General features: G+C 38.3%; 6 protein-coding genes across 15 annotated transcripts; 4 read left to right on the forward strand and 2 right to left on the reverse strand.

Moving 5' to 3' along the window:
- Positions 1-366: 366 nt before the first annotated feature.
- On the forward strand, positions 367-4,489 carry LOC18029224 (probable LRR receptor-like serine/threonine-protein kinase At4g20450). Of its 4 annotated transcripts, none has more exons than XM_006413801.1 (13): positions 367-454; positions 568-1,144; positions 1,457-1,926; positions 2,015-2,159; positions 2,266-2,337; positions 2,456-2,527; positions 2,623-2,700; positions 2,806-2,987; positions 3,061-3,260; positions 3,358-3,484; positions 3,579-3,644; positions 3,798-3,987; positions 4,081-4,489. In XM_006413801.1, exons 1-13 carry the CDS (start codon positions 367-369, stop codon positions 4,487-4,489), a joined length of 2,676 nt encoding a protein of 891 aa, XP_006413864.1. The 4 variants fall into 4 exon arrangements, with proteins under 4 accessions (XP_006413864.1, XP_024005149.1, XP_024005150.1 ...); XM_024149381.1 differs by having other exon boundaries at positions 4,126-4,489; XM_024149382.1 differs by lacking the exon at positions 2,266-2,337 and having other exon boundaries at positions 2,039-2,159.
- A 256-nt stretch (positions 4,490-4,745) lies between these two features.
- Positions 4,746-6,466, forward strand: LOC18029225 (small nuclear ribonucleoprotein-associated protein B'). 4 transcript variants are annotated; one of them, XM_024149452.1, is made up of 2 exons: positions 4,746-5,707; positions 6,202-6,466. In XM_024149452.1, exon 1 carries the CDS (start codon positions 4,900-4,902, stop codon positions 5,689-5,691), a length of 792 nt encoding a protein of 263 aa, XP_024005220.1. In that variant the 5' UTR covers positions 4,746-4,899; the 3' UTR covers positions 5,692-5,707; positions 6,202-6,466. The 4 variants fall into 4 exon arrangements, with proteins under 4 accessions (XP_024005220.1, XP_024005221.1, XP_006413865.1 ...); XM_024149453.1 differs by having other exon boundaries at positions 6,404-6,466; XM_006413802.2 differs by having other exon boundaries at positions 4,746-5,695.
- A 1,194-nt stretch (positions 6,467-7,660) lies between these two features.
- Positions 7,661-11,593, forward strand: LOC18029226 (subtilisin-like protease SBT2.2). The gene is made up of 10 exons (XM_006413804.2): positions 7,661-8,079; positions 8,297-8,447; positions 8,558-8,958; positions 9,036-9,131; positions 9,245-9,317; positions 9,402-9,684; positions 9,772-10,106; positions 10,180-10,450; positions 10,537-10,818; positions 10,982-11,593. The coding sequence occupies exons 1-10, from the start codon at positions 7,823-7,825 to the stop codon at positions 11,398-11,400; spliced, it is 2,568 nt and encodes an 855-aa protein (XP_006413867.1). The 5' UTR covers positions 7,661-7,822; the 3' UTR covers positions 11,401-11,593.
- Positions 11,594-11,643: 50 nt separating this feature from the next.
- On the reverse strand, positions 11,644-12,129 carry LOC18029228. Its single transcript, XM_006413803.2, has one exon. It carries the CDS (start codon positions 12,066-12,068, stop codon positions 11,661-11,663), a length of 408 nt encoding a protein of 135 aa, XP_006413866.1. The 5' UTR covers positions 12,069-12,129; the 3' UTR covers positions 11,644-11,660.
- Positions 12,130-12,539: 410 nt separating this feature from the next.
- Positions 12,540-15,187, forward strand: LOC18029227 (gamma-soluble NSF attachment protein). The gene is made up of 9 exons (XM_006413805.2): positions 12,540-12,708; positions 13,303-13,370; positions 13,546-13,630; positions 13,723-13,881; positions 13,981-14,118; positions 14,263-14,341; positions 14,482-14,561; positions 14,667-14,796; positions 14,954-15,187. Exons 1-9 carry the CDS (start codon positions 12,665-12,667, stop codon positions 15,044-15,046), a joined length of 876 nt encoding a protein of 291 aa, XP_006413868.1. The 5' UTR covers positions 12,540-12,664; the 3' UTR covers positions 15,047-15,187.
- Positions 15,188-15,353: 166 nt separating this feature from the next.
- LOC18029229 (probable lysine-specific demethylase JMJ14) lies at positions 15,354-20,377 on the reverse strand. 4 transcript variants are annotated; one of them, XM_024148960.1, is made up of 13 exons: positions 20,327-20,366; positions 20,054-20,207; positions 19,833-19,904; positions 19,421-19,498; positions 18,833-19,333; positions 18,495-18,722; positions 18,101-18,262; positions 17,587-17,955; positions 16,870-17,392; positions 16,612-16,773; positions 16,418-16,521; positions 16,096-16,296; positions 15,354-15,887 (listed from the first exon to the last, which is right to left on the reverse strand). In XM_024148960.1, the coding sequence occupies exons 2-13, from the start codon at positions 20,093-20,095 to the stop codon at positions 15,600-15,602; spliced, it is 2,730 nt and encodes a 909-aa protein (XP_024004728.1). In that variant the 5' UTR covers positions 20,096-20,207; positions 20,327-20,366; the 3' UTR covers positions 15,354-15,599. The 4 variants fall into 4 exon arrangements, with proteins under 4 accessions (XP_024004728.1, XP_006413869.1, XP_024004726.1 ...); XM_006413806.2 differs by having other exon boundaries at positions 16,612-17,392; positions 20,054-20,161; positions 20,327-20,377; XM_024148958.1 differs by having other exon boundaries at positions 16,612-17,392.
- Between the last annotated feature and the right edge of the window lie 634 nt (positions 20,378-21,011).

Below are 21,011 nucleotides of genomic sequence, written 5' to 3' on the forward strand. Positions count from 1 at the left end.
CCCAGAGTAATTAATGATCAAACAAGCTCCAAATTTGAATGTAGTAATATTATACAAGTAATATGCGTGTGTCCACATATATACAGAAATATGGGAGACGTGCTCGAAACTCCAAACGGCACATATAGGAGAAAATAAAGTCAACACCACCAACCTGGAGGGGCATCTTCTATCATTAAACTGTACCCAATTTGGCCTCTTCTTTTGCAATTCCAAATATTTTTTACTTATTATATAGATTAATCAGCGTCAATCTTCTTCAGGTGACGTGAGACATTTTCAAAGCTGATACTCTCTTTCTCTTTATGTTCATGAATAGCTTTACTTCAGAATATTTGTTGTGATTGTTATGTTAACATTTTGGAAATGGAGAGTATTCGTAGGCTTGTTTTATTGGCCCTTACAGGGGTTTTTCTCATTACTAATCTCGCTAATGCCCAAGATGATCAACAAGGTAATTTATGTCTTCACGGTTATACATCCTGCACATATATTATTTTTAAGATTGACATATTTGCACAAGATTTAGTTTCCCGTTTATTTTATTTTTTCCATGACTTATACCAGGATTCATCAGTTTAGATTGCGGTATGCCCCATAACGAGCCTAGTTATATTGAAGAGACCACCGGTTTGAAATTTTCATCCGACTCTGGTTTCATTCGCAGTGGAAAAAGTGGTAGAACGAATAATGAGGATCCTCGTTTAGGCATGTCAAACATAAAGCCATATAAGTACCTTAGGTATTTTCCGGAAGGAATATTACGAAACTGCTATAATCTGACTGTCATGCAGGGCACACATTATCTCATCAGAGCTGTCTTCGTATATAGAAATTACGATGACCTTAAACAAAGACCAATATTTGATCTTTATCTTGGCCCTAACTTCTGGATAACTATAAACTTACAAGAAGAATTCGGTAGTGTCGACCGATTTTGGCGGACAGATGGTAAGGTAGAGGACATAATTCACATGCCAAAGTCGAATTTTATGGATATTTGTCTGGTTAAGACAGGAACAACGACGCCATTCATATCAACCTTGGAACTACGTCCCCTAAGAGATGACACCTATACTACTAAAACTGGCTCCCTGATGCTATTCAACCGATGGTATTTCAGCAATTCTGAATCCTTCGTACGGTAAGTCAACTCACCTTATCTTATTAGTTACTGTAAATAAGTTTTGCTGATTAGCCGATAATTACAAGTATGATAATAGTAAAACATGTTAAATTTGGTGCTACATATATGATAGAAACATTTGCATTGAAAACTATTAGGTAAAGTGAAAACAACATGTTATATTTGGTGTTTTATATTCTCCACTATTACACCTGGTTAAACCGGATTGACTCATGACCTGAAGCATTGCTCCGTTTATTGCCCGATCTGGTTTTAAAAACATTGTAGTTAGTAAAAGGTTAATAGTTCTTACACCATTGATTGTGTCAGGTATCCTGATGATGTCCATGATCGTCTATGGGACACATACTTTTCGGATGAATTAACACAAATAAACACCACCACCACTGTAAATACCACGAATGCCTTTGATTTGCCACAAGCTATCGTTTCAAAGGCTTCTATACCCAAAGATGCAGGTAAGTCATGGAGCAGACGCTGGTCCATGCAATCTACGGACGACGTTCACGTGTACCTTCACTTTGCGGAGATCCAAGCCTTGAAGCCCAATGATACCAGAGAGTTTAGTATTTTGTGGAATGAAAAAACAATCAATCATAACTACAGTCCTCTGGAGTTCATGGTTGATACTGTTCCTATCAGAACGTCGACTAAATGTGACGATTCTTGCTACTTAGAGCTTGTAAGTACTACATCGTCAAGTCTTCCACCATCTCTTAATGCCATGGAGGTTTTCGGGGTACTCCAGCTTCCTCAGTCCGAAACAGATGAAAACGACGGTTTGTCAACTGTGCTTAATCTCTATGTAGCTATATATATAAATCATTTTTTGTTGTTCACGAGGTTAAACTTTATATATATGCACAGTCACTGCATTCAAGAACATCCAAGCTTTTTATAAATTACAAAAAATGAGCTGGCAAGGAGATCCATGTGTGCCTACACAGTATATGTGGACTGGTCTAAATTGCAGCAATATGCTTCCGTCTATTCCACCAAGAATTATTTCTCTGTAAGATCATGGGAACACTAAAGCTTTGTAGTTCAGATTAATTAGTGTTTTTAATGTATTTTAACTATAAATTAGACCGTAATTATGTGTTTTGATCTACATACAGAGACTTCTCTTATTATGGACTGAATGGGACCATATCAAGTGACATACAATATCTTAGCCAGCTACAGAAATTGTAAGTTAATTATCATATCCCCTCTATATATATTTACTTTCAAGGGGACTTTCTTTGTTTATATCATGGACCCAAGGAATATTGTTTGACAATAACTTCGTTTATTTGGATGTTTTAGGGACTTGTCAAATAATAATTTGACGGGAAGAGTGCCTGAATTTCTCGCTAAACTGAAGTTGTTGACGGTCATGTAAGTTTCCCTTGAATTAAAAACGAGTATTTTGGCTTTAAATCATAAAATGGACGCATATAATAACGTTTTCTAAGTTTATATACATTGCACAGAAACTTGAGTGGGAACAACCTTAGCGGCTCAATTCCTGAAACCCTACGTAACATGGAAAATAATGGGTTAACGTTGATGTACGTTTCTCTTAATTTCTCCCAAACATAATTCTATGAATAGCCAATCTCGCCTTTTCTATATTTTTAGCAACATCATAAACAAAATTTGTGAGAATATTATAGACTTCGAGGAGGAAATAAAAACCTCTGTTTGGATCCATCTTGCGAAAGTGAAGCTGGTGATGGAAAAAACAAAAAGAAATGGCTAGTACCCATTCTTGCATCAGCTGCTTCTGTGGGTATTACTACAGCTATTATTCTTCTCATTATCCTCTTCTACAGAAGAAAAAAGAGGTCTTCGAAAGGTATAAGCTCTATAATCAAAACTCGGTAACTTAGAATATTTTCGTATACGATGCGTGATTATAATTTTCCCAGATATACGTCCATCAATGGTGGTGAACAAGAGAAGCTTTACTTATGAAGAGGTTACAGTAATGACAAATAACTTTGAGAAAACTCTCGGTGAAGGAGGGTTTGGAGTCGTGTATTACGGTAACTTAATTAATAACGAGCAAGTGGCTGTTAAAGTGCTCTCTCAGTCTTCAGCTCAAGGCTATAAGCAATTTAAGGCTGAGGTACTTGCACCAAAAATAATTTCATTTACAGATTCAAAAATAAAATAAAATGTATAGATGTTTACCAACTAGTACTGGGTTACATGTGGTTTGATAGGTAGACCTTCTTCTGAGAGTACACCACATAAATTTGGTAAGCCTTGTTGGTTATTGTGACGAAGGACAACACTTGGTCCTCATCTATGAGTACATGTCCAACGGAAACTTAAAACAACATCTATCAGGTATTTTTTGGCCTGGTGATTTATAAAAGCAATGACCGTGTATCATGCTTTAACACGTTTTAACACACACACAAACACATCTTGATGAGTACAGGAGAATGTGCTAGCTCCCCTTTGAGTTGGGCAAATAGGCTAAGAATTGCTGCAGAGACAGCTCAAGGTTCGTTCTAAGTTTCAATGCCTATTGTTTTATTTTTTCAAATCTAATAAAGTATGAGTCCTCATTGCATATTTTATTCAATAACATTTTTTAGATGTTCTCTTCTCTTTGGTGAGTTTTATAAGAATTCTTATAATGTGTTATTTTATATAGGATTGGAGTATTTGCATATCGGCTGCAAACCACCAATGATTCATAGAGATATCAAATCTATGAACATACTTCTTGATGAGCATTTCCAGGCTAAACTTGGGGATTTTGGGCTTTCAAGATCATTTCCAGTGGGAAGTGAAACTCATGTATCAACAAATGTTGCTGGATCTCCAGGTTATCTTGACCCTGAGTAAGTGGTCTATAACACAACTTAATATAATGAACTTAAGCTATTTCTTCCTATTTCCATTTGGTAACCTTTTTTTATTTACTTACACTATAGATATTACCGAACAAACTGGTTGACAGAGAAGAGCGATGTCTTCAGTTTTGGAGTTGTATTACTTGAAATCATCACAAGCCAGCCAGTGATTGACCAAACACGTGAAAAGGCTCACATAGGAGAATGGGTTGGATTTAAGTTAACCAATGGGGATATAAAAAGTATTGTTGATCCAAGTCTCACTGGGGATTATGATTCTAGTTCACTGTGGAAGGCTCTTGAGCTAGCGATGTCATGCGTTAGTCCATCTTCATCTGGAAGACCAAACATGTCCCAGGTTGCTAATGAACTTCAAGAGTGTCTCTTATCAGAGAATTCAAGGAAAGGAGGGAGTCAAGACGTGGAATCGAAAAGTTCTCTTGCACTGAGCACAAGCTTTGGTCCTGAACAGACTCCTGATGCACGCTAGTTCATGCCAAGAATCCCAATGTATGGGTGAATAATAAAATAACTAATTTCTTCTGAAATTTTTCTTTCAGATTTCGTTTAATCTGATTTTTTTCTTTCAAATGTTGGGGGTATATTGGCTCCTAACAAAAACTGATATTTTTAAAGAAAATATAAAGTTATTTGTAGCCCAGCCCAATACTTTTTGGGCCCATATTAGCTCATAATGGAGTAAGTATGTTCCCTTATAAACCCTAGAAATTTCGCACTCTCCGCGATTCGCACAGCCAAAACCCCCAATTTTGGCGTCTCGATTGATTTTGGAAACCCTAAGCTCTCGATCTGTTCGTTTCGAACCCTCCGGCGTGCTCGATTCGCCGGCCGAATCTCTGACACAGCGCTTCGCGAGGTGTTACTGTATAATCGGCGAGAATGTCGATGTCGAAGAGTTCTAAGATGCTTCAGTTCATCAACTACAGGATGCGAGTGACGATCCAAGACGGAAGGCAGCTAGTGGGGAAGTTCATGGCGTTCGACCGCCACATGAACCTCGTTCTCGGCGACTGCGAGGAGTTTCGGAAGCTTCCACCGGCGAAAGGGAAGAAGATCAACGAGGAGAGAGAAGATCGCCGTACGCTTGGCTTGGTGTTGCTTAGAGGCGAAGAGGTAATCTCCATGACAGTCGAAGGACCACCTCCTCCTGAAGAATCTCGTGCTAAGGCTGGCTCAGCAGCTGCTGTTGCTGGTCCAGGAATCGGCCGTGCCGCTGGACGTGGAGTGCCGACCGGTCCGCTGGTTCAAGCTCAGCCTGGGCTTTCTGGTCCGGTTCGTGGAGTCGGTGGACCAGCTCCGGGAATGATGCAGCCTCAGATCTCTCGTCCGCCGCAGCTTTCAGCTCCTCCGATTATGCGACCTCCAGGACAGATGCTTCCGCCGCCTCCGGCTTTTGGTGGTCAAGGTCCTCCTCCGATGGGACGAGGTCCTCCTCCGCCTTATGGTATGAGGCCGCCACCGCAACAGCAGTTTCCTGGACCACCGCCTCCGTATGGTCAAAGGCCAATGGTTCCTCCGCCTGGTGGTATGATGAGAGGACCTCCTCCACCTCCTCATGGGATGCAAGGACCGCCTCCGCCTCGTCCTGGAATGCCTCCTCCTCCTGGTGGTTTTGCTCCGCCGCGTCCTGGCATGCCACCACCGCCTAATCCCCATAATCAGCAGCAGTGATTAGGTTAGCTATGAGGTTGCCTTTTGTCTCGGCTTTTACTGTTTTTTTCTGCTGTTTCTTTGAGATTGTGAAGGCATTATTAAGTTGTTTGATTCGACTTATCCTCAGGTTACAATGTCGTGCTTTCATGTTGCCTTTCATAACTTGGCCGAATTTCTGTTCTATCTTAGCTTTGCAGAGTTTGTAGATTTGTTGACGAGTGATTGTCTTTGCATTATCTTCTTGTGTTTCTTTGAAAGAAGGATTTCAGTAAACCTGGTTATCTTCTTCTTATTTTGCACCTGAATATTTATGTTCAACGTGAAACATCTAAAACTTTATGATTGCTGTACAGTGATTAAGTCTTTTTAAGGTTGAAACAGCAACATTCTTGCGCCATTTTGAGAAATTTAACGTCCTCTTAGAAACTAATCAGAACTTGGTCGCCATTAGTGATCACATCTGAGTCTTATACGAAGAAGAGATAAATTGGTTAATGACGCTTAATTACCTCTCTGGTCCTTGTTTAGGTAAAACTGAAAACTTGTTTAGGGAGTTGTGGTGAACACAATCAGCTTTTTGTGGATGAAGAACTTGTGGATGCATCAGAAGATGAAAGTCTGGAATATTCGCATTTACCTTTTATGTCATGCTTATGAATTTGGATATAAAGTCACTCTCTGTTTGAAAGCTCTTGCTAAAGAAACAGTTTTTGTCTCGGTTGTAATGTAGGAGTCTTGTCTCTTCATCATCTTCGGCAACTTACTCTTGGGGAATTAATCAAATTTGTGAGCTGATTACTTGAGTTTTTTTAACTTTCTTTCTCACTAGAGCTTTTGCGGTTTTTGTTCTTTTAGTTCGGTGTTGTGTTTGATTTGCATGCCTAAGTAATACCTATTGACTACTTCGTCACGCTTTAAGCAAAAAGGTCTTAGCTGCATTCACAACCGTAAATCTGCAATGGGCAAAGTAGAGGGCTTTGTAAAATGTTTATTTTTGGGTTCGGACGAATGATTAAGATTGGGGGTGATAAGTAAAAGGCGGGTTTATAATGAAATTCGTAATCAGAAGATTCAAAACCATATGAACGTTAATGTAAAGATGAATAATATGTATGATATACCCCAAAGTAAATAACATGTCTAAGCATTCAGTATTTGGTTGAATTTCGATTTGTATACATAATAGCATTGCGTTATCTTCAGTGACGACATTTGTAGAATTATTCACACACAAAATATAACGAAAAGAGAATTGCTCTCATTCTTATAAGAATTGTGCCGTTGAAGGACAAAATAGATAGAAAAAAAGTAGGAAAAGAATCCAAAAGTAAAAAAAAAAACGGTGTGACCCATTAACACTCCTAATGATTCTTCACGTTTGACCCACCATTGCTAAATCTCAGCTTTTTAATTTTAAAACACCATACAATAGAAGAAAGCTGCTATGACTTTAATCATATTAACATATATAATCGTTAGTTGCTATTGTTTATTTATTAATCGGAATGATACTTGTAACGAATTCGAGTTCTATATTCTATTAGACTATTTGTTTTTATGGACTTTGACAAGGTTATTTATCTAATCAAAGTCTAGAAAAGATCGCATATTTATTATAAAATTTTTTTTCTTTTAAAAATTTCAGTGACATTTGTGAATTTGAGTTATCTTCGGAACTTTTAATCAAGTGAAAAAAACGAATAAGAAGATAAAAAGTCCAACCCGACAAGTTCCAACAGCTAAATTTTGCAAAATTCTGTTTTTTTTCAATAACACTGTACTCGTCCTTTTCTTTGCCTCTCATAGTCTCATTCTGGGACCCTGTAGTGTAGTTAAAACGTTCAAAAATATTCACAGAATCCAAGAGAAAAAAAGGTTTCAGATTCTCGTGAGTTTTGGGTTTTTCTTTCTGCTAAAAATATCCATATTGTGTATATAATAATAACTATATAATATCCATATTGCTACTCTTTCACCGTCTCCAACACGAAAAAAAATAAAAGGCAGCTCCTTTTATTCTGCAGATTCCACTTATTACCACCATGTTTGCTTCATGATTCTTTTTTCTTCTTTTGCAGTTTTCTCTTTTCCTCTTCTTATTTAAGCAATTTGGTGGGGTTTTTGCAGTCTCTTATCAGTGAGTGAAAAAATGAGGAGAGTTTTAATGGTGAATTTTGGGGTTTTTCTGCTCTGTTTTGGTTTTTTGTTCTGTTTTACCTTAGGCCAAGATAATGATGATTCTGATGTAAACTCTACTACGACTGTTTACATTGTTACTCTGAGACAAGCTCCTACTCTTCATCTTTTCCAACAACAAGAAGAAATGAAAAGGGTCAAAGATAAGCACCACCAAGGATCCAAACATGGAGACACTTCAAGGTTTACTAGACCAAAACTCCAGCCTAGGTAATTGAATTTTGCTTTGGAATCTTCAAATTTCAGGTTTTTGTTAATGACTCAACCACTGAATCAGAAAGAGTTCACTTTTAGGTACATGCATTGTATGATTCTCTTAACTTCCATGCTTTTGAAAAGCACCAAAAATTGGGTTTTGCATATAAAGATTCACTCTTTTGCTGCAAATATTCTTTTATTGGTATTGATTTTGGTTCTCTGGTTATAGGAACATCTCAAATTGGAGATCAAGGGGATCATCAATTGCTCAAGCTCATGACTCTTTGCTGAGAAATGTATTGAAAGGAGAGAAGTATATAAAGCTTTATAGCTTCCATTATCTCATCAATGGGTTTGCTGTGTTTGTTAGCTCACAACAGGTATATAATCTTGAATTCTTGATCATACCATATCTCCATGAGCTTATACTATGTTTGTTATCTTCATTTAAAACTTCTTTTTTTTTTTTATCTTATTTGCTTCCAAAAAGGCTGAGAAGCTCTCAAGGAGAAGAGAAGTAGCAAACATAGTGTTGGATTTCTCTGTTAGGACGGCTACAACTTATACACCTCAGTTCATGGGTCTACCAAACGGTGCATGGGTCAAAGAAGGTGGATATGAAAGTGCTGGAGAAGGAATAGTTATCGGTTTTATCGACACTGGCATTGATCCAACTCACCCTAGTTTCAATGGCACTGACACTTCCCAGCGCCAGTATCCGATCCCTAATCATTTCTCAGGTGTTTGTGAAGTCACACCGGATTTTCCATCGGGTTCTTGCAATAGGAAGCTTGTTGGAGCCCGCCATTTCGCGCAGTCAGCTATTACTAGAGGGATTTTCAATTCATCTGAGGACTATGCTTCTCCTTTTGATGGAGATGGCCATGGCACGTAAGTTTAATATTGTTGAATCATTGGAATCTTTTTTCACATATTAAAGGCTGCAGATTGGTATCTTGATGAAACAGGCACACAGCTTCCATTGCAGCTGGTAACCATGGGGTCTCAGCAGTAGTTTCTGGACATAACTTTGGAAATGCTAGTGGAATCGCTCCTCGTGCACAGTAAGTATACGGATCTTAATCAAACATCAGTTGCAAATGGTTTTTGCTAAGACCATCTTTTATCATTCATGTTGCATTGACAGTACTAATTATGTGTGTTTGGTATGTACCAGCATTTCTGTTTACAAGGCATTGTATAAGAGTTTTGGGGGATTTGCTGCAGATGTTGTTGCTGCTATAGACCAGGTAAAGCATTTACCTTTTTCGTTTCAATTGACTATAAGAATGGATCTTCTATGACACTTTTCAGTGGTTTATGAATTTGGTTAGGCAGCTCAAGATGGAGTTGACATATTAAGTCTATCCATCACACCTAACCGACGTCCTCCTGGTGTAGCCACGTTTTTTAACCCTCTAGACATGGCTATGCTATCCGCTGTTAAGGCCGGTATATTCGTTGTGCAAGCTGCAGGAAACACAGGTCCTTCTCCTAAGAGCATGTCCTCCTTCAGTCCATGGATCTTCACAGTTGGTGCTGCTACTCACGATCGGGTTTACTCTAATTCGATAATCTTAGGCAACAATGCATCCATTCCTGGAGTAGGACTTGCACGTAAGTTTTTTATATTTCCATTTCAAATCATAAGCTAGTTTGTAGATGGCTTAGCTTTGAATTTTGGTTTTGTTTTCTTTCTTCTAGTTCCTACAGATGAAAGCAAGATGTACACAATGATCTCTGCTGTTGATGCATTGAAAAACAAAAGCTCTGTAGCAGACAAAGACATGTATGTAGGTGAATGCCAAGAATCTGACAGCTTGGATAAGAATCTTGTGTTTGGGAATCTCCTGATATGCAGCTACTCTATCCGTTTCGTGCTCGGACTTTCCAGTATTAAACAGGCTTTAGCTGTTGCCAAGAATCTATCTGCAAAGGGTGCTGTGTTCTACTTGGATCCATATGTTCTTGGCTTTCAGATCAATCCTACACCAATGGATATGCCTGGCATCATAATTCCATCTTCAGAAGATTCCAAGGTGAGAATATAGCCAGAAACATATCACTTCTTCTCTTGATTCTTTCTAACAACGATGTGCAACTCATAAATAGGTTTTACTCAAGTACTATAACTCTTCACTTGAAAGAGATGGAACCACCAAGGAGATTGTTAGATTTGGGGCAGTTGCAGCCATTGCAGGTGGACAAAATGCTAACTTTAGTAACAGAGCTCCCAAGATTATGTATTACTCAGCAAGAGGACCTGATCCAGAAGACAATCTTTTCAACGACGCCGACATTTTGAAACCAAATCTTGTAGCTCCTGGAAATTCCATTTGGGGTGCTTGGAGTTCCGCTGCTACAGATTCAGCTGAGTTTGAAGGTATATAAATATCTCCAAAGCATGAACATTGTTTAAAGTTAATGGCTTTGTCATTTAAGCTGTTGTGTTCTTTCTGGTCTTTTTAGGGGAGAGTTTTGCTATGATGTCTGGTACGAGCATGGCTGCTCCTCATGTAGCTGGTGTGGCTGCATTGATCAAGCATAAATTCAGAAATTTTAGTCCTTCAGCCATTGCATCTGCACTTTCAACAACCTCTGTTCTATTTGACAACAAAGGCGAGGCAATAATGGCTCAGCGTGCTTATGCTAATCCTGATCAAACCCTGTCTCCTGCAATCCCATTTGATATGGGGAATGGCTTTGTGAATGCAACCGCTGCTTTGGATCCGGGACTAATCTTTGATACTGGTGAGTTAGCAAAACTTGATACTAATGATATTTCACAGGGGCAAGTCAAAGCAATATCCGGGACATTTTGCCAAAGTTTGGATTTGAAACGGCGGTTTTCTACATGATCATATAACCAAATGTTAACCATTTTTAACGGTTCTTTCTTTCTTTCTCTATGCAGGTTTTGAAGACTATATGTCATTTCTTTGTGGGATCAATGGATCAGCTCCAGTGGTATTCAACTACACCGGCAAGAATTGTATGCTTAGAAATGCAACAATCAGCGGATCTGACCTTAATTTGCCATCCATCACAGTCTCGAGGCTTAATAACACGCGAACTGTCCAAAGACTAATGACAAACATTGCTGGAAATGAGACCTATAGTGTTGGTTTGACTCCTCCTTTTGATGTTTTGATGAAGGTAACTCCTAATCAATTTTCTATAGCCAGTGGAGAGACAAAGCTACTTAGTGTAGTCCTCAAAGCAAAGAAGAACAGCTCTATTGCCAGTTTTGGGAGAATCATGCTGTTTGGAAACACAGGGCACACTGTTCATATTCCTGTGTCTGTCATAGTCAAAATCGCCTCAAAAGGATGAACCTGAGAGCCCGGTATTATTCAGAGCTTGCTAGATTAAGATAAATTGTATTCATTTCATTATCCATGTAAAATGTCACACATCATTTATAGTACATGGTAGATAAGATAAATTGTATTCATTTCATTTTTCCATGTAAAATGTCACATACATGGTACATTTTATTTGATACAATATGTAAAACTAGAAGATAAAGATTCAAACAGTCATTAAACACAATAAGATTTTAGTAGTTAAGTGCAATTTCTTGTTTCCATTCATCACGGGTTGCTTCCATCTCTGTTTCCTTTGCTTGGCGAAGAAGGCACCTTCTCAGATTCCTCTTCCTCAGCTCCAGTAGCCGGTGTTGTAGGAACAGAAGGATTTGCAGGCGGGAAAGGAGCATACTTGTGGAAAGGCCAGCCTTGGAATGGGAATCTATACCTGAAAAAGCCGGCAATGGCAGAGCTTGTTGCAGGCTCATCATCAATCTTGGACATGGAGGATGGTGAATCAACCTTGTTGGATTCAGAAACAAGCAATGCTGGTGGATGAACATGTGTTTTCTCGAGATTTTTGTCCATTGCGGCTGGTGCTGCTACGAGTTTTGGGCTACGAGAGCAGAGCACAGGTGGGGAAGTGAGGAAGGTGAGAAAGATTAGGCAGAGATAAACTTTTGACATCGACATTGTAGCTGACTTGTTTTTGTGTACTTAGACTTTTATTAGAGAAGGCTTGTGATGGTGTTTGTTTGATGATGTTTGGAGTCAATGGTGTTGTAATTTATAGAGTGGAGTTATGTAGATGGAAACGTTGGATTTCTACTTCTTACCTAAATCTTTGTTTCCAGAATCATGCTTATTGTCATGAGCTTGACCAAAGGAACCAGAGAAGGTGAGATATAAGTTGATTTTGGTATAAAGTTATTATTTTTGTGGGTTTAACAAAGTTGTTACTATTCATAAATTATGCGATATAGAATCTGAATCTCACAGGGAAAATAAATCTGGAAATGGTGTAAATCTCAACATTCTAAAGTAATGATGTATGTTTTTGGTTTGGTGTTTGTTTGAATCAGAGAATATTCTTGGTGTAAAAAAAAAAAAAAAATGAAACCTTTTTATTTTATTTTAAGTGTGGAAGATAAAGTCGAATTATTTATAACTAAAAATAGAAGATCTTTTGCCAAAACACATTTGATCAGATAGTGGAGCGATTCTAAATTTGCAGATCGATCTCCGAGTTTGCTAGATCGCCGGGGACTTTTACTGAATTTGAGCCAGTCATGTCTTCGGATCCTGAAAAATTGATGTCCAAAGCCGACAAAATGTATGCTTTCTTCCTCTTCTCGCTCCATATATTAGAATGTCTTTGCCGAGGTTAATGAAAGGTGGAACAATCATTCGAATTGGGTTTTAGGGCATTTTTTGGTTAATTGAGCTCGATCATTGTGCTCGTAAGATATGATGGGGTTCTTTTGTAACAGTGATCGAGAAAGAAACTTCTCGTGATCCATTTTCACGCCTTGATTGGTTTTGTTGGAAAAAAGAGAAGAATCTAGGATCTCGTGTATTGTTGCGTAGGAACAGCTTAATCTGAGTTTGCTTTAAGTTTACGAACACTTCCTTAAGTTTACTAATTTTCAAATGAGTAGGCCTTTGCAAATTCCTCCGAATTACTAATTGTTTTCTAGATATATCCTGAAACTGCAAATGCTATTGTATTAGCTTTAAAACTTGATAACAAGTAGGCAACGTATAATTTCCTTAGTTTGACTAGGGTTGAGAAATCATTTTGGATTGATTTGATATGGAACATCGTTTTGTTTTCAAATGGTGTTTTGGTTTCAGCTCCTACATTTCAGTGACCTCGTTCTGTTCTTAGTCATCCGTTTAAACATCTTTGGTTCTTCATTTTTCACAGGACAAAACTCACGCTTACTAGATGGAGTGCTGATTGGAGAGGTGCTACTGAGTTGTATGAGCAGGCAGGTGGGTGATACTATGTAGTTTCCTCTATGGCAGAATCTAAGTATTAGGTTTTTCTTTTTTTTTCTCCGAATGCTAAAGCTTTGGGACTAGACGTATTATAAGCATGGAAAATTCTTTTCTTGAGGAAATGAAATCTGATTCTGTTCTTGTAACTCTTTTCATCGATAAATGACAGCAAATGGGTTTAGGGCATCAAACAAATATGAGAAAGCTAAAGTGGCTCTGGAGAAAGCTTCAAAAGGACAAGAGATGCAATCTTCGTATCCAAAATTACCCTTTTAGATTAATATCTGTTGCGAATATGCTGTATGAACATATCATCCTATTTAGTGTTATCCTTGATATTTACTAGTCCCTGGGATGCTGCAAAGCATATGGAGTCTGCTGCTGCCCTAGCACAGAAGCTAAGTATCTGGAATGAAGTTTCTGATTTTTATAGAAAGGCGTCTGAGCTGTATGTTGAGTGTGGAAGGGCACAACCCGCATCAGATGCTCTTGGAAAGGCTGCCCGGTAATTCTATGTTGACATCTTTATGTGTTTCTGAGTGTGACTTCTCTAGCTAGCTACTTTTCTTTTTCTTTGTTTCATCTTCCATAATTTATGTCTCAGTGCTTTGGAAGATGTCAAACCTGATGACGCCATCCAACTATACACTGATGCTTGTGAAATTCTTGAAGAGGATGGGAGGGACCAAATGGCCTTTGATCTCTACCGTGCTTGTGCTAATGTCTACATAAAGCTTGAGAAGTAAGTTCATGAATTCTTTAAGAAATCACACGAGGTTAAAGTTTCATTGTGCATGGATGCATTATCAGTTCGTAGCAGTATAATGGAATATTTTCATCCATCTATCTGATATAGAAAATAACTGGTATACATTAAAATTTGTAGGTTCACAGATGCTGCAACCTTTTTCTTAAGATTGGGTGTAGCTGCTGATAAGTGCGACGCAACAAATAGCCAGTGTAAGGTATGAGTATGAGTTCTGGCTGTAGTGGTACCTGGTTCCATCGCTGTTCGACACCATTGCGCTCGGAGTAACTCAGATCGTTTCTCTTGTATCCCTGAATGCTATTTTTACGAGTTAGCTGTTTTTCCTTTTTATTTTAGGCCTATCTTAGTGCAATCATTGTATATCTGTATGCTCATGACCTGAAGCAGGCAGAAAAATGCTACAATGACTGTTCTCAGTGAGTATACTCTTCTCTCTTTGTGCAGTCACTATATATGTTACAACAAACAAGAAAAACATGAATAATCAAGTCAAATGTCTGAAATTATTTATTTTTGGGTAGGATTGATGCTTTTCTGAAGAGTGATCAGAACCGAAGTGCTAGTAGACTGCTCACAGCCTATAATGAAGGTGACACTGAAGAAATCAAGAAGGTGGCGAGTTCAAGCACTGTCTCGAATTTGGATCACGCGGTAATTCATTTAAATTACCTGCCTAAGTCTAATCATAATCCCGTCTTTCTGTTTCTGAATGGATTTGTTATGCATTTCTTGGTTACTGTTAAACCAGAAGATCAAAGAAAGCTTTCATTAAACGACCGGAATCTAATGGAGAAGTATTTGTGTGCAGATCATCAAGTTGGCTAGAAAGCTACCCACTGGAGATGTTACTGCAGTTCAGATGAACACTGGTGAAGATCTCGACGAGGATGATCTCACTTAAAGATTCTCCTCTTTGTACAGACACAGAATCTTATACTTGGGTTATTTTCAAGCCACACTTTTAAAATTTTCATTTTATTTTAGTCCAAACCCTCTTTGTGTGAATGATTGATTTATAAAGGCTCTGAATTTGTGCTTGTTTCTCCTCTACTAAAAACCCAAACAAATACTCTGAAGTCTGTTGTTTTTCTTTGGTTAACATTTTCTGCTCATACATGTTTAATCTACGCTGGTTAACTTCGTCATTTGAAAATGAAGATGATACAATTATTTCCAAATTTCAATCTGGTTTTCGACTGAAATCGTCTACTAGTCACAGAAGCATTTTCATTATCTTCAATTAAAGCTGGTACAAGCAAATAAGATGGAGAACAATGGTACACAGTAAATGCAGTACAATCAACAATCCTAAACAAAGTAACCTTTTGTCTACTTTTGTATTACCTATCTAGGTTTTTCTTCACTAATACAACAGAATGACTGAAGCTTGAACACACACCGAAGGAACAACACAGTCAACTTCAAATAGGGTGTATGTGCCTGCTTTCTCATCATCAAGGACTTTTCTCCATCTTATCCACCAAAGAAGAGAGCTCTTCCTGAATCTCGGTGTTGCGTGTCTCACCACACAGAAGTCCATGCATCATTGCAAGCTCTTCCGGTGTCGCCTTTTTCAACAGTCCACGCAGAAGCCTTGTGTCCCGGTCCATAGAGGGATCTGAAGCCCCTCCTTTCTCTGTAATCTCCTTTTCTTCCTTTGTTAGTTCAAAACCAAACACTTTCGCTGTTTTCTGGTTCCAATACTCCTCCAACTGATGCTTTGGATCAAGAGCCTCGACCACCTGTGCGCAAAGTTAACTTTTAGTTCAGAACGCTGGCAGAGAAAACATGTAACGATGGTCATGCAAACGAGCAAGGAAGATGCTCAAGGGTAATGAAACAGAAGTTTCGAGCTTCTCACCCAGCAGACATAAAAAGGATGAATCTATCACCAGAAGAAGCTTAAGAAAACTGATTTATGGGGTAATTATGAGAGCTTAACAATTTTACCTCAATAACGTGCGGGGAGAGAAATCCAAACATCGCAAGCCCATTAATACTCTCCAAAGGCTGTAAAGAGGTCAAAGAGCTAACTGGTTGATCACCACACCTCTTGATGATTTCGAGTTTGAGTCTTTGTATCACCATTTCCCAGCACTTCTCAGCTGATACATTCGAGAAATTCTCGCCGGGGCATTCTTCTAGCGAGACCTGAAAAATATATAACAACAGATCAGCAGGATTCAGCAGTGTCGTGGTTTCACCACTCTCATTGGTTCAAACAGATTTTAGTCAATATTCTTGAAAACACAACGTGATAAGGGTACCCTACCCTGAACAATGGACCAAGAAGCCCTGCATCCAGAACCTCTGAGATGTAGTTTGTTAGTTTTGTTGGATCAAGCACGCTTAAGAACTTAACACGGCTCTTGAATCCTGAAAACACACAATCAAAAGCCAAAGTCTTTAAAGGCATAAACAATGCTAAAGTACAAAAGCTCATCTGAAATCCTCAATTTATCTCACCTTTTGGGTATATGGCTTGCTTACTGCACCACAGCTTTTTAACAACGAGAGATCCAGACTTCAAAAGCTCAACAGAGTGACTTAACCTATTGGTTGCAGCATCTTGGTCCTTCCCTTCTAAACAACCATCACGTTTCTTCGCCGGCTCGCTACACCCTACATCTAAAACAGAATGTGGGTTTTGAGACTCAACCGAAATCTTCTCCTCATCAAACTTAACTATCTCAGCAAGGTCTACATCAGTGACAGCTGACTTACTGGTGATTCCATGTACATCTTGATCAGCATCTTGTTTCAACTGAACGTCCTTGTTTACGACTAGATCACTTTGTAAGCCTTCAGAGCCTAACTGAAGATTGTTTTGGTCTCGGTGCTGTGCTTTTGATGAACCATGACTCTTTGAACAAGAGGTACCCTTGAGGTCAAAGGCTTCTTTTGCTCTTGGATGCTGTAAAGGATATTGGTCACCGCCTTTACGTGCCCATGCTTCTATGGCATCGAGATCCCCTTCTAGAGCTCTGACCAGAGACCGTAACTCAACCATGGTGTGGCGAAGAAGGACAAATCTTTCCTGGCTTTCACATGAACACAGATCCTTAGCGTGTTTAAGACATGAAAATCGGTTGGGGGAACACTTGCAGCTTGAAGCAGACATATGCAAATCATAGAAGCACAAGAAGCACTCTCGTTCTCTCTTAATGTCAAAATCCCCCTCCATCTTTAGCAAGCTAAAACTATCCGGAAGGTGTTTTAGTCTTTCTTCCTCCATCTCCACCCGCTTCTGCTAACCTTAGCTATATTAGTACCATTGAAGGTGCTGATTCAATATTATCAACAATCAGGAGGACTAGTCCTCAGTTACTACAGAGGATATTTGTCAATCTATGAAAATGTAACATATTGCCTATGGTTGTTTGAGTATACATTCGTACATGCATGCATATGCAAGAAAAAGAAACATAGAATCAGAATCACCTTGACTGCCTTCGTAAGCAATCCATCCTCACCACAAACCTTTTTCCATCTCACAATCGCAGCAGTCTTCTTCCTTGAAACTGCCAGCTCCCAGAGGGAATGGATAGCTTCCAGAGCTGCTCCAAGAAGCAGCTTGTCATGTGACAAGGAGCTTTTTCGCCGTTGCTGGCTATATCCTTCCACTGCATTCTGTCCATGAACCAGCCAATCAACTGGTGCAACATTTACTGCTTCTGCACAGTTGAAACCACAATTAAACCCAGAGTGATAGGCCTTAGGGAAGGTTAAGATGAATTCTCCACTGCGCTGGACAGCTCGATAGACAGGTACTCCCTCCGTTTTTAAGATACTTGGAGATAACTGAGTGACCTGATAAAAGATAGAAGGTGCAAGATGAGATACATATTATCTTAAGACAGCTCTCGCCAGATTATCTCAAAAATTGCACAAGCACGGAGTTCTAATTAATCAGCAAAGCTTGAAATGAAACAGCAAATCAGGTGAAAAAATTCACCAGTTGATGTAGCAAGTCAGGCTGTTCTTCAAACAAATCTGGAAGATGCTTTTTCATTGCGCTTTCAAAGGACGCAGCATGGTTTCCAGGGATCCCATACCAAACCTTTGGATCTCCCGTGTGCAAGTAGTTCAAGGAATATAAGTGATGATCTTCAACATGCTGTTTCAAACAAAGTAAGGAGGCAGGTTGCAGAAGGTTAGTACAAAGATCCTAGAAAGCACATGACATATGCATCAATTCCATAACTTTGGTTCCAAAGGAGTTTTTGTTATATATTTAAGTAACAAAAACTAAAATCTAGGAAAACTCATTTAGCCAGGAAAAATCACAAGATTATTCATAAAAAACTATAAATTAACAAGACCCTACCGTAAAGAAAACTGCAACTTACCCAGCAAAAAGTTGAAAAGCACATTCCAACGTAAAGCCATGGCACAATAACTCCTGAGATATCGCAGCTCTCAAAAGATAAAACAGATCCGGGGAGACGGGATAAATTGTTTAGGTTCCAACCATGTTTAGAGTATTGTTCTACTTCAGAACTTCTAGCAGACCCTGGTGATTGCTTTGGGAACCCACTTCCAAATTTCTTCGTTTCCAAGTCAGCTCCATAGTACACCTGTCATAAGAACAAGAGTAGTAATTTAGAAGAAGTCATGAAAAAGAAAATGACGAAACCAAGAAAGACAGAAATAGTACAACTGTTATCATACTGTAGCCTATACATACCTCTACTTCATCAGTTGCTTGCTCAACGATCCGCCAATATTCACCTTCGATGTCCTTTACCTTGGGTTTAAATTTCTTTTTTTCAGACGCTCTGGAACCAGGTTGATCCTCTACCTGAAAGTAAGACTCCTTAAAGAATTCATCATGCTTCTGAAATTCTTCCAGGGTAAATTCTGGCCCAGTCTGAAAACCAAATTTTCCTTCAGCGTCCTGAGAGGAATCAGTATCACAGCTTGAATCCCTTCTTCTTCTTGTGTATCCAGTTTTAGGGATTCCTCTCCGTTTACGCTTCTTGCCTTTGGTAGACTTCTTGATTGGTTCTCTATTCTGAAGCAAGTCAATAAGCTGGATCCGTGTGGGGAATTTCGATTTCTCCCATATTTGTTTTTCCTTCAGAGGGCAGGGAGGACTCCATGCAACAGGCGGCACAATTCTACATATGCCATATGATTCTGCTCTAGTGCGCAACTTCTCTATGTAAGCAAGTGGATCTTCGAAATCCTGACCATGAAACATCGGTAAGGATGAAAAATTTCAGAAGAGATTACCAAGAAAGAACCAAAACTGCAGATCAAATTTATGAAATACCTCATTAGTGGGATAGAATATGGGAGCATCATCAACCGAGGGCCTGCAAGCTTCTGATGGATTCCACTTAGCAGATACCTCAAAAACAAAAGGAAAACAATATCATTCAGGTAAACACTGATAGGAAGTAAAAGAAACTACAATAAGCTCGTTACTTAACCAGATGAGATTTTGCTAAATTCTCAAGAACCAAGTAACTGGATTGCTACATATCAAGAAAAATCAATAAGAACCAGTCTCAGAAACTCAGAAACATGATATTTGCAAAGGAAGATACCGATATGCAAGAACAAAGAATTTGGTCGAAATTTGAATTGGTTGGATTCAGGCTCAAACATCCATCATATTTGCCTACCCAATACTTGCTCTAACCATAATCAGCTGAAGACAAACATTAATCATATTTGCTTACTTTCGGACTAGGAGGACTAGAGTCAGGTTCGAGGCTACTTTCCCTTTCAATCGATGGTTTCTCAGACTCCTCCTGTAAGATACACAATTCCACATTCAGAAACTGCAACAGTAATACAGAAAGAGGGAATTGTCTTCCCAGATCAAATCTAGCGCACATGCAAATTAGGGTAATGGGAAAAAGCAAAACACAATCAACCAAGCAAAAGATAAGAACAGAACCTCCATAGCCATAGACTCTGCTGCAGATACAAGCCCGTCCATTTCTTGTAGTATTAGGGTTTACAAAGCCCGATACTTTTAACCAGCGACCTCAGAAAGAAGCAAGATCTGTTAAAAGAAAACCTCACTTGAAATGCAGTGCCGTTTCGAAACCCTAGAAACCCAGAACGCATCAAGAGAGAGAAAAAGCAACTCGTACCCAAACGAGTGATAAAAGACTCTTAAAAAGCCACAAAGTAAACTCTACGCCATTAAAGAGGAAGATGAGTGTACCTTCGCCGAGGGGGCAAGATTCCGAAAAGTTTTCTTGAAGAGTGACAAATTGAGTTGAAAATTTTTGTAACGTATATCTAAATATCTGTGAATGATTTTCTTTTCTTTCCCTTTTAGAAAACAAAATATTACAGAAAATACTACATGAAATACATTAAACAAAATATTTTCTGTACAATATTTGTTATTATAGTGTGACTTTAAATATAAATTTAAGTTTCTCAATGCAATATTATTTTTATGTGAAATTAATTTAATGTTATATAATATTTTTCTATATTAATAATTTTATTTTTTAGTCAATTTATATGATATAATCTGATTTGAAACTATAAAATTAACTATTTAATAATATAGAAAAATACAAAATTATATACAAAATGAAAGTAGAAAAAAAGTTAATAAGACTATTTCTAAAACATACAAAATTATAAGAACTAAAAAAAATAAAAAAAAAAATAAAAACTGTTTTGAGATTTTGAATAGTAAAACTTCAAATTTGAAGTTTTACTATTCAAAATCTCAAATTTAAAAATTTGACGGTGAGTTGAAAATAAAAAAAAAGTTGGAAATGTTCTTATAGCAACAATTATTAAATGACCATTCTTAGAATCCGATTTAAGAAATATATAAAGAGTAAAGAAAATAACCGTGAAATAAACATTAATCATTCTATGTAGGAACT

The sequence above is a fragment of the Eutrema salsugineum genome, unplaced genomic scaffold, assembly GCF_000478725.1.
Source record: "Eutrema salsugineum unplaced genomic scaffold, Eutsalg1_0 scaffold_1, whole genome shotgun sequence".
Taxonomy (NCBI): domain Eukaryota; kingdom Viridiplantae; phylum Streptophyta; class Magnoliopsida; order Brassicales; family Brassicaceae; genus Eutrema; species Eutrema salsugineum.

Excerpts from the sequence above, each read along its gene's own strand:
- LOC18029224 (XM_006413801.1), top strand. The coding sequence starts at position 367 with ATGGAGAGTATTCGTAGGCTTGTTTTATTGGCCCTTACAGGGGTTTTT. Across the intron at positions 455-567 it reads TGCCCAAGATGATCAACAAG|GATTCATCAGTTTAGATTGC; the intron begins GTAATTTATGTC and ends GACTTATACCAG. Across the intron at positions 2,988-3,060 it reads AAAAAAGAGGTCTTCGAAAG|ATATACGTCCATCAATGGTG; the intron begins GTATAAGCTCTA and ends TAATTTTCCCAG.
- LOC18029225 (XM_024149452.1), top strand. The coding sequence starts at position 4,900 with ATGTCGATGTCGAAGAGTTCTAAGATGCTTCAGTTCATCAACTACAGG.
- LOC18029226 (XM_006413804.2), top strand. The coding sequence starts at position 7,823 with ATGAGGAGAGTTTTAATGGTGAATTTTGGGGTTTTTCTGCTCTGTTTT. Across the intron at positions 9,685-9,771 it reads TCCTGGAGTAGGACTTGCAC|TTCCTACAGATGAAAGCAAG; the intron begins GTAAGTTTTTTA and ends TCTTTCTTCTAG. Across the intron at positions 10,451-10,536 it reads AGATTCAGCTGAGTTTGAAG|GGGAGAGTTTTGCTATGATG; the intron begins GTATATAAATAT and ends TGGTCTTTTTAG.
- LOC18029228 (XM_006413803.2), bottom strand. The coding sequence starts at position 12,068 with ATGTCGATGTCAAAAGTTTATCTCTGCCTAATCTTTCTCACCTTCCTC.
- LOC18029227 (XM_006413805.2), top strand. The coding sequence starts at position 12,665 with ATGTCTTCGGATCCTGAAAAATTGATGTCCAAAGCCGACAAAAT. Across the intron at positions 13,371-13,545 it reads TGAGTTGTATGAGCAGGCAG|CAAATGGGTTTAGGGCATCA; the intron begins GTGGGTGATACT and ends GATAAATGACAG. Across the intron at positions 14,562-14,666 it reads TGCTACAATGACTGTTCTCA|GATTGATGCTTTTCTGAAGA; the intron begins GTGAGTATACTC and ends ATTTTTGGGTAG.
- LOC18029229 (XM_006413806.2), bottom strand. The coding sequence starts at position 20,095 with ATGGACGGGCTTGTATCTGCAGCAGAGTCTATGGCTATGGAG. Across the intron at positions 18,723-18,832 it reads AAGCAACTGATGAAGTAGAG|GTGTACTATGGAGCTGACTT; the intron begins GTATGTATAGGC and ends TTCTTATGACAG. Across the intron at positions 16,297-16,417 it reads TTCTTGGTCCATTGTTCAGG|GTCTCGCTAGAAGAATGCCC; the intron begins GTAGGGTACCCT and ends TATATTTTTCAG.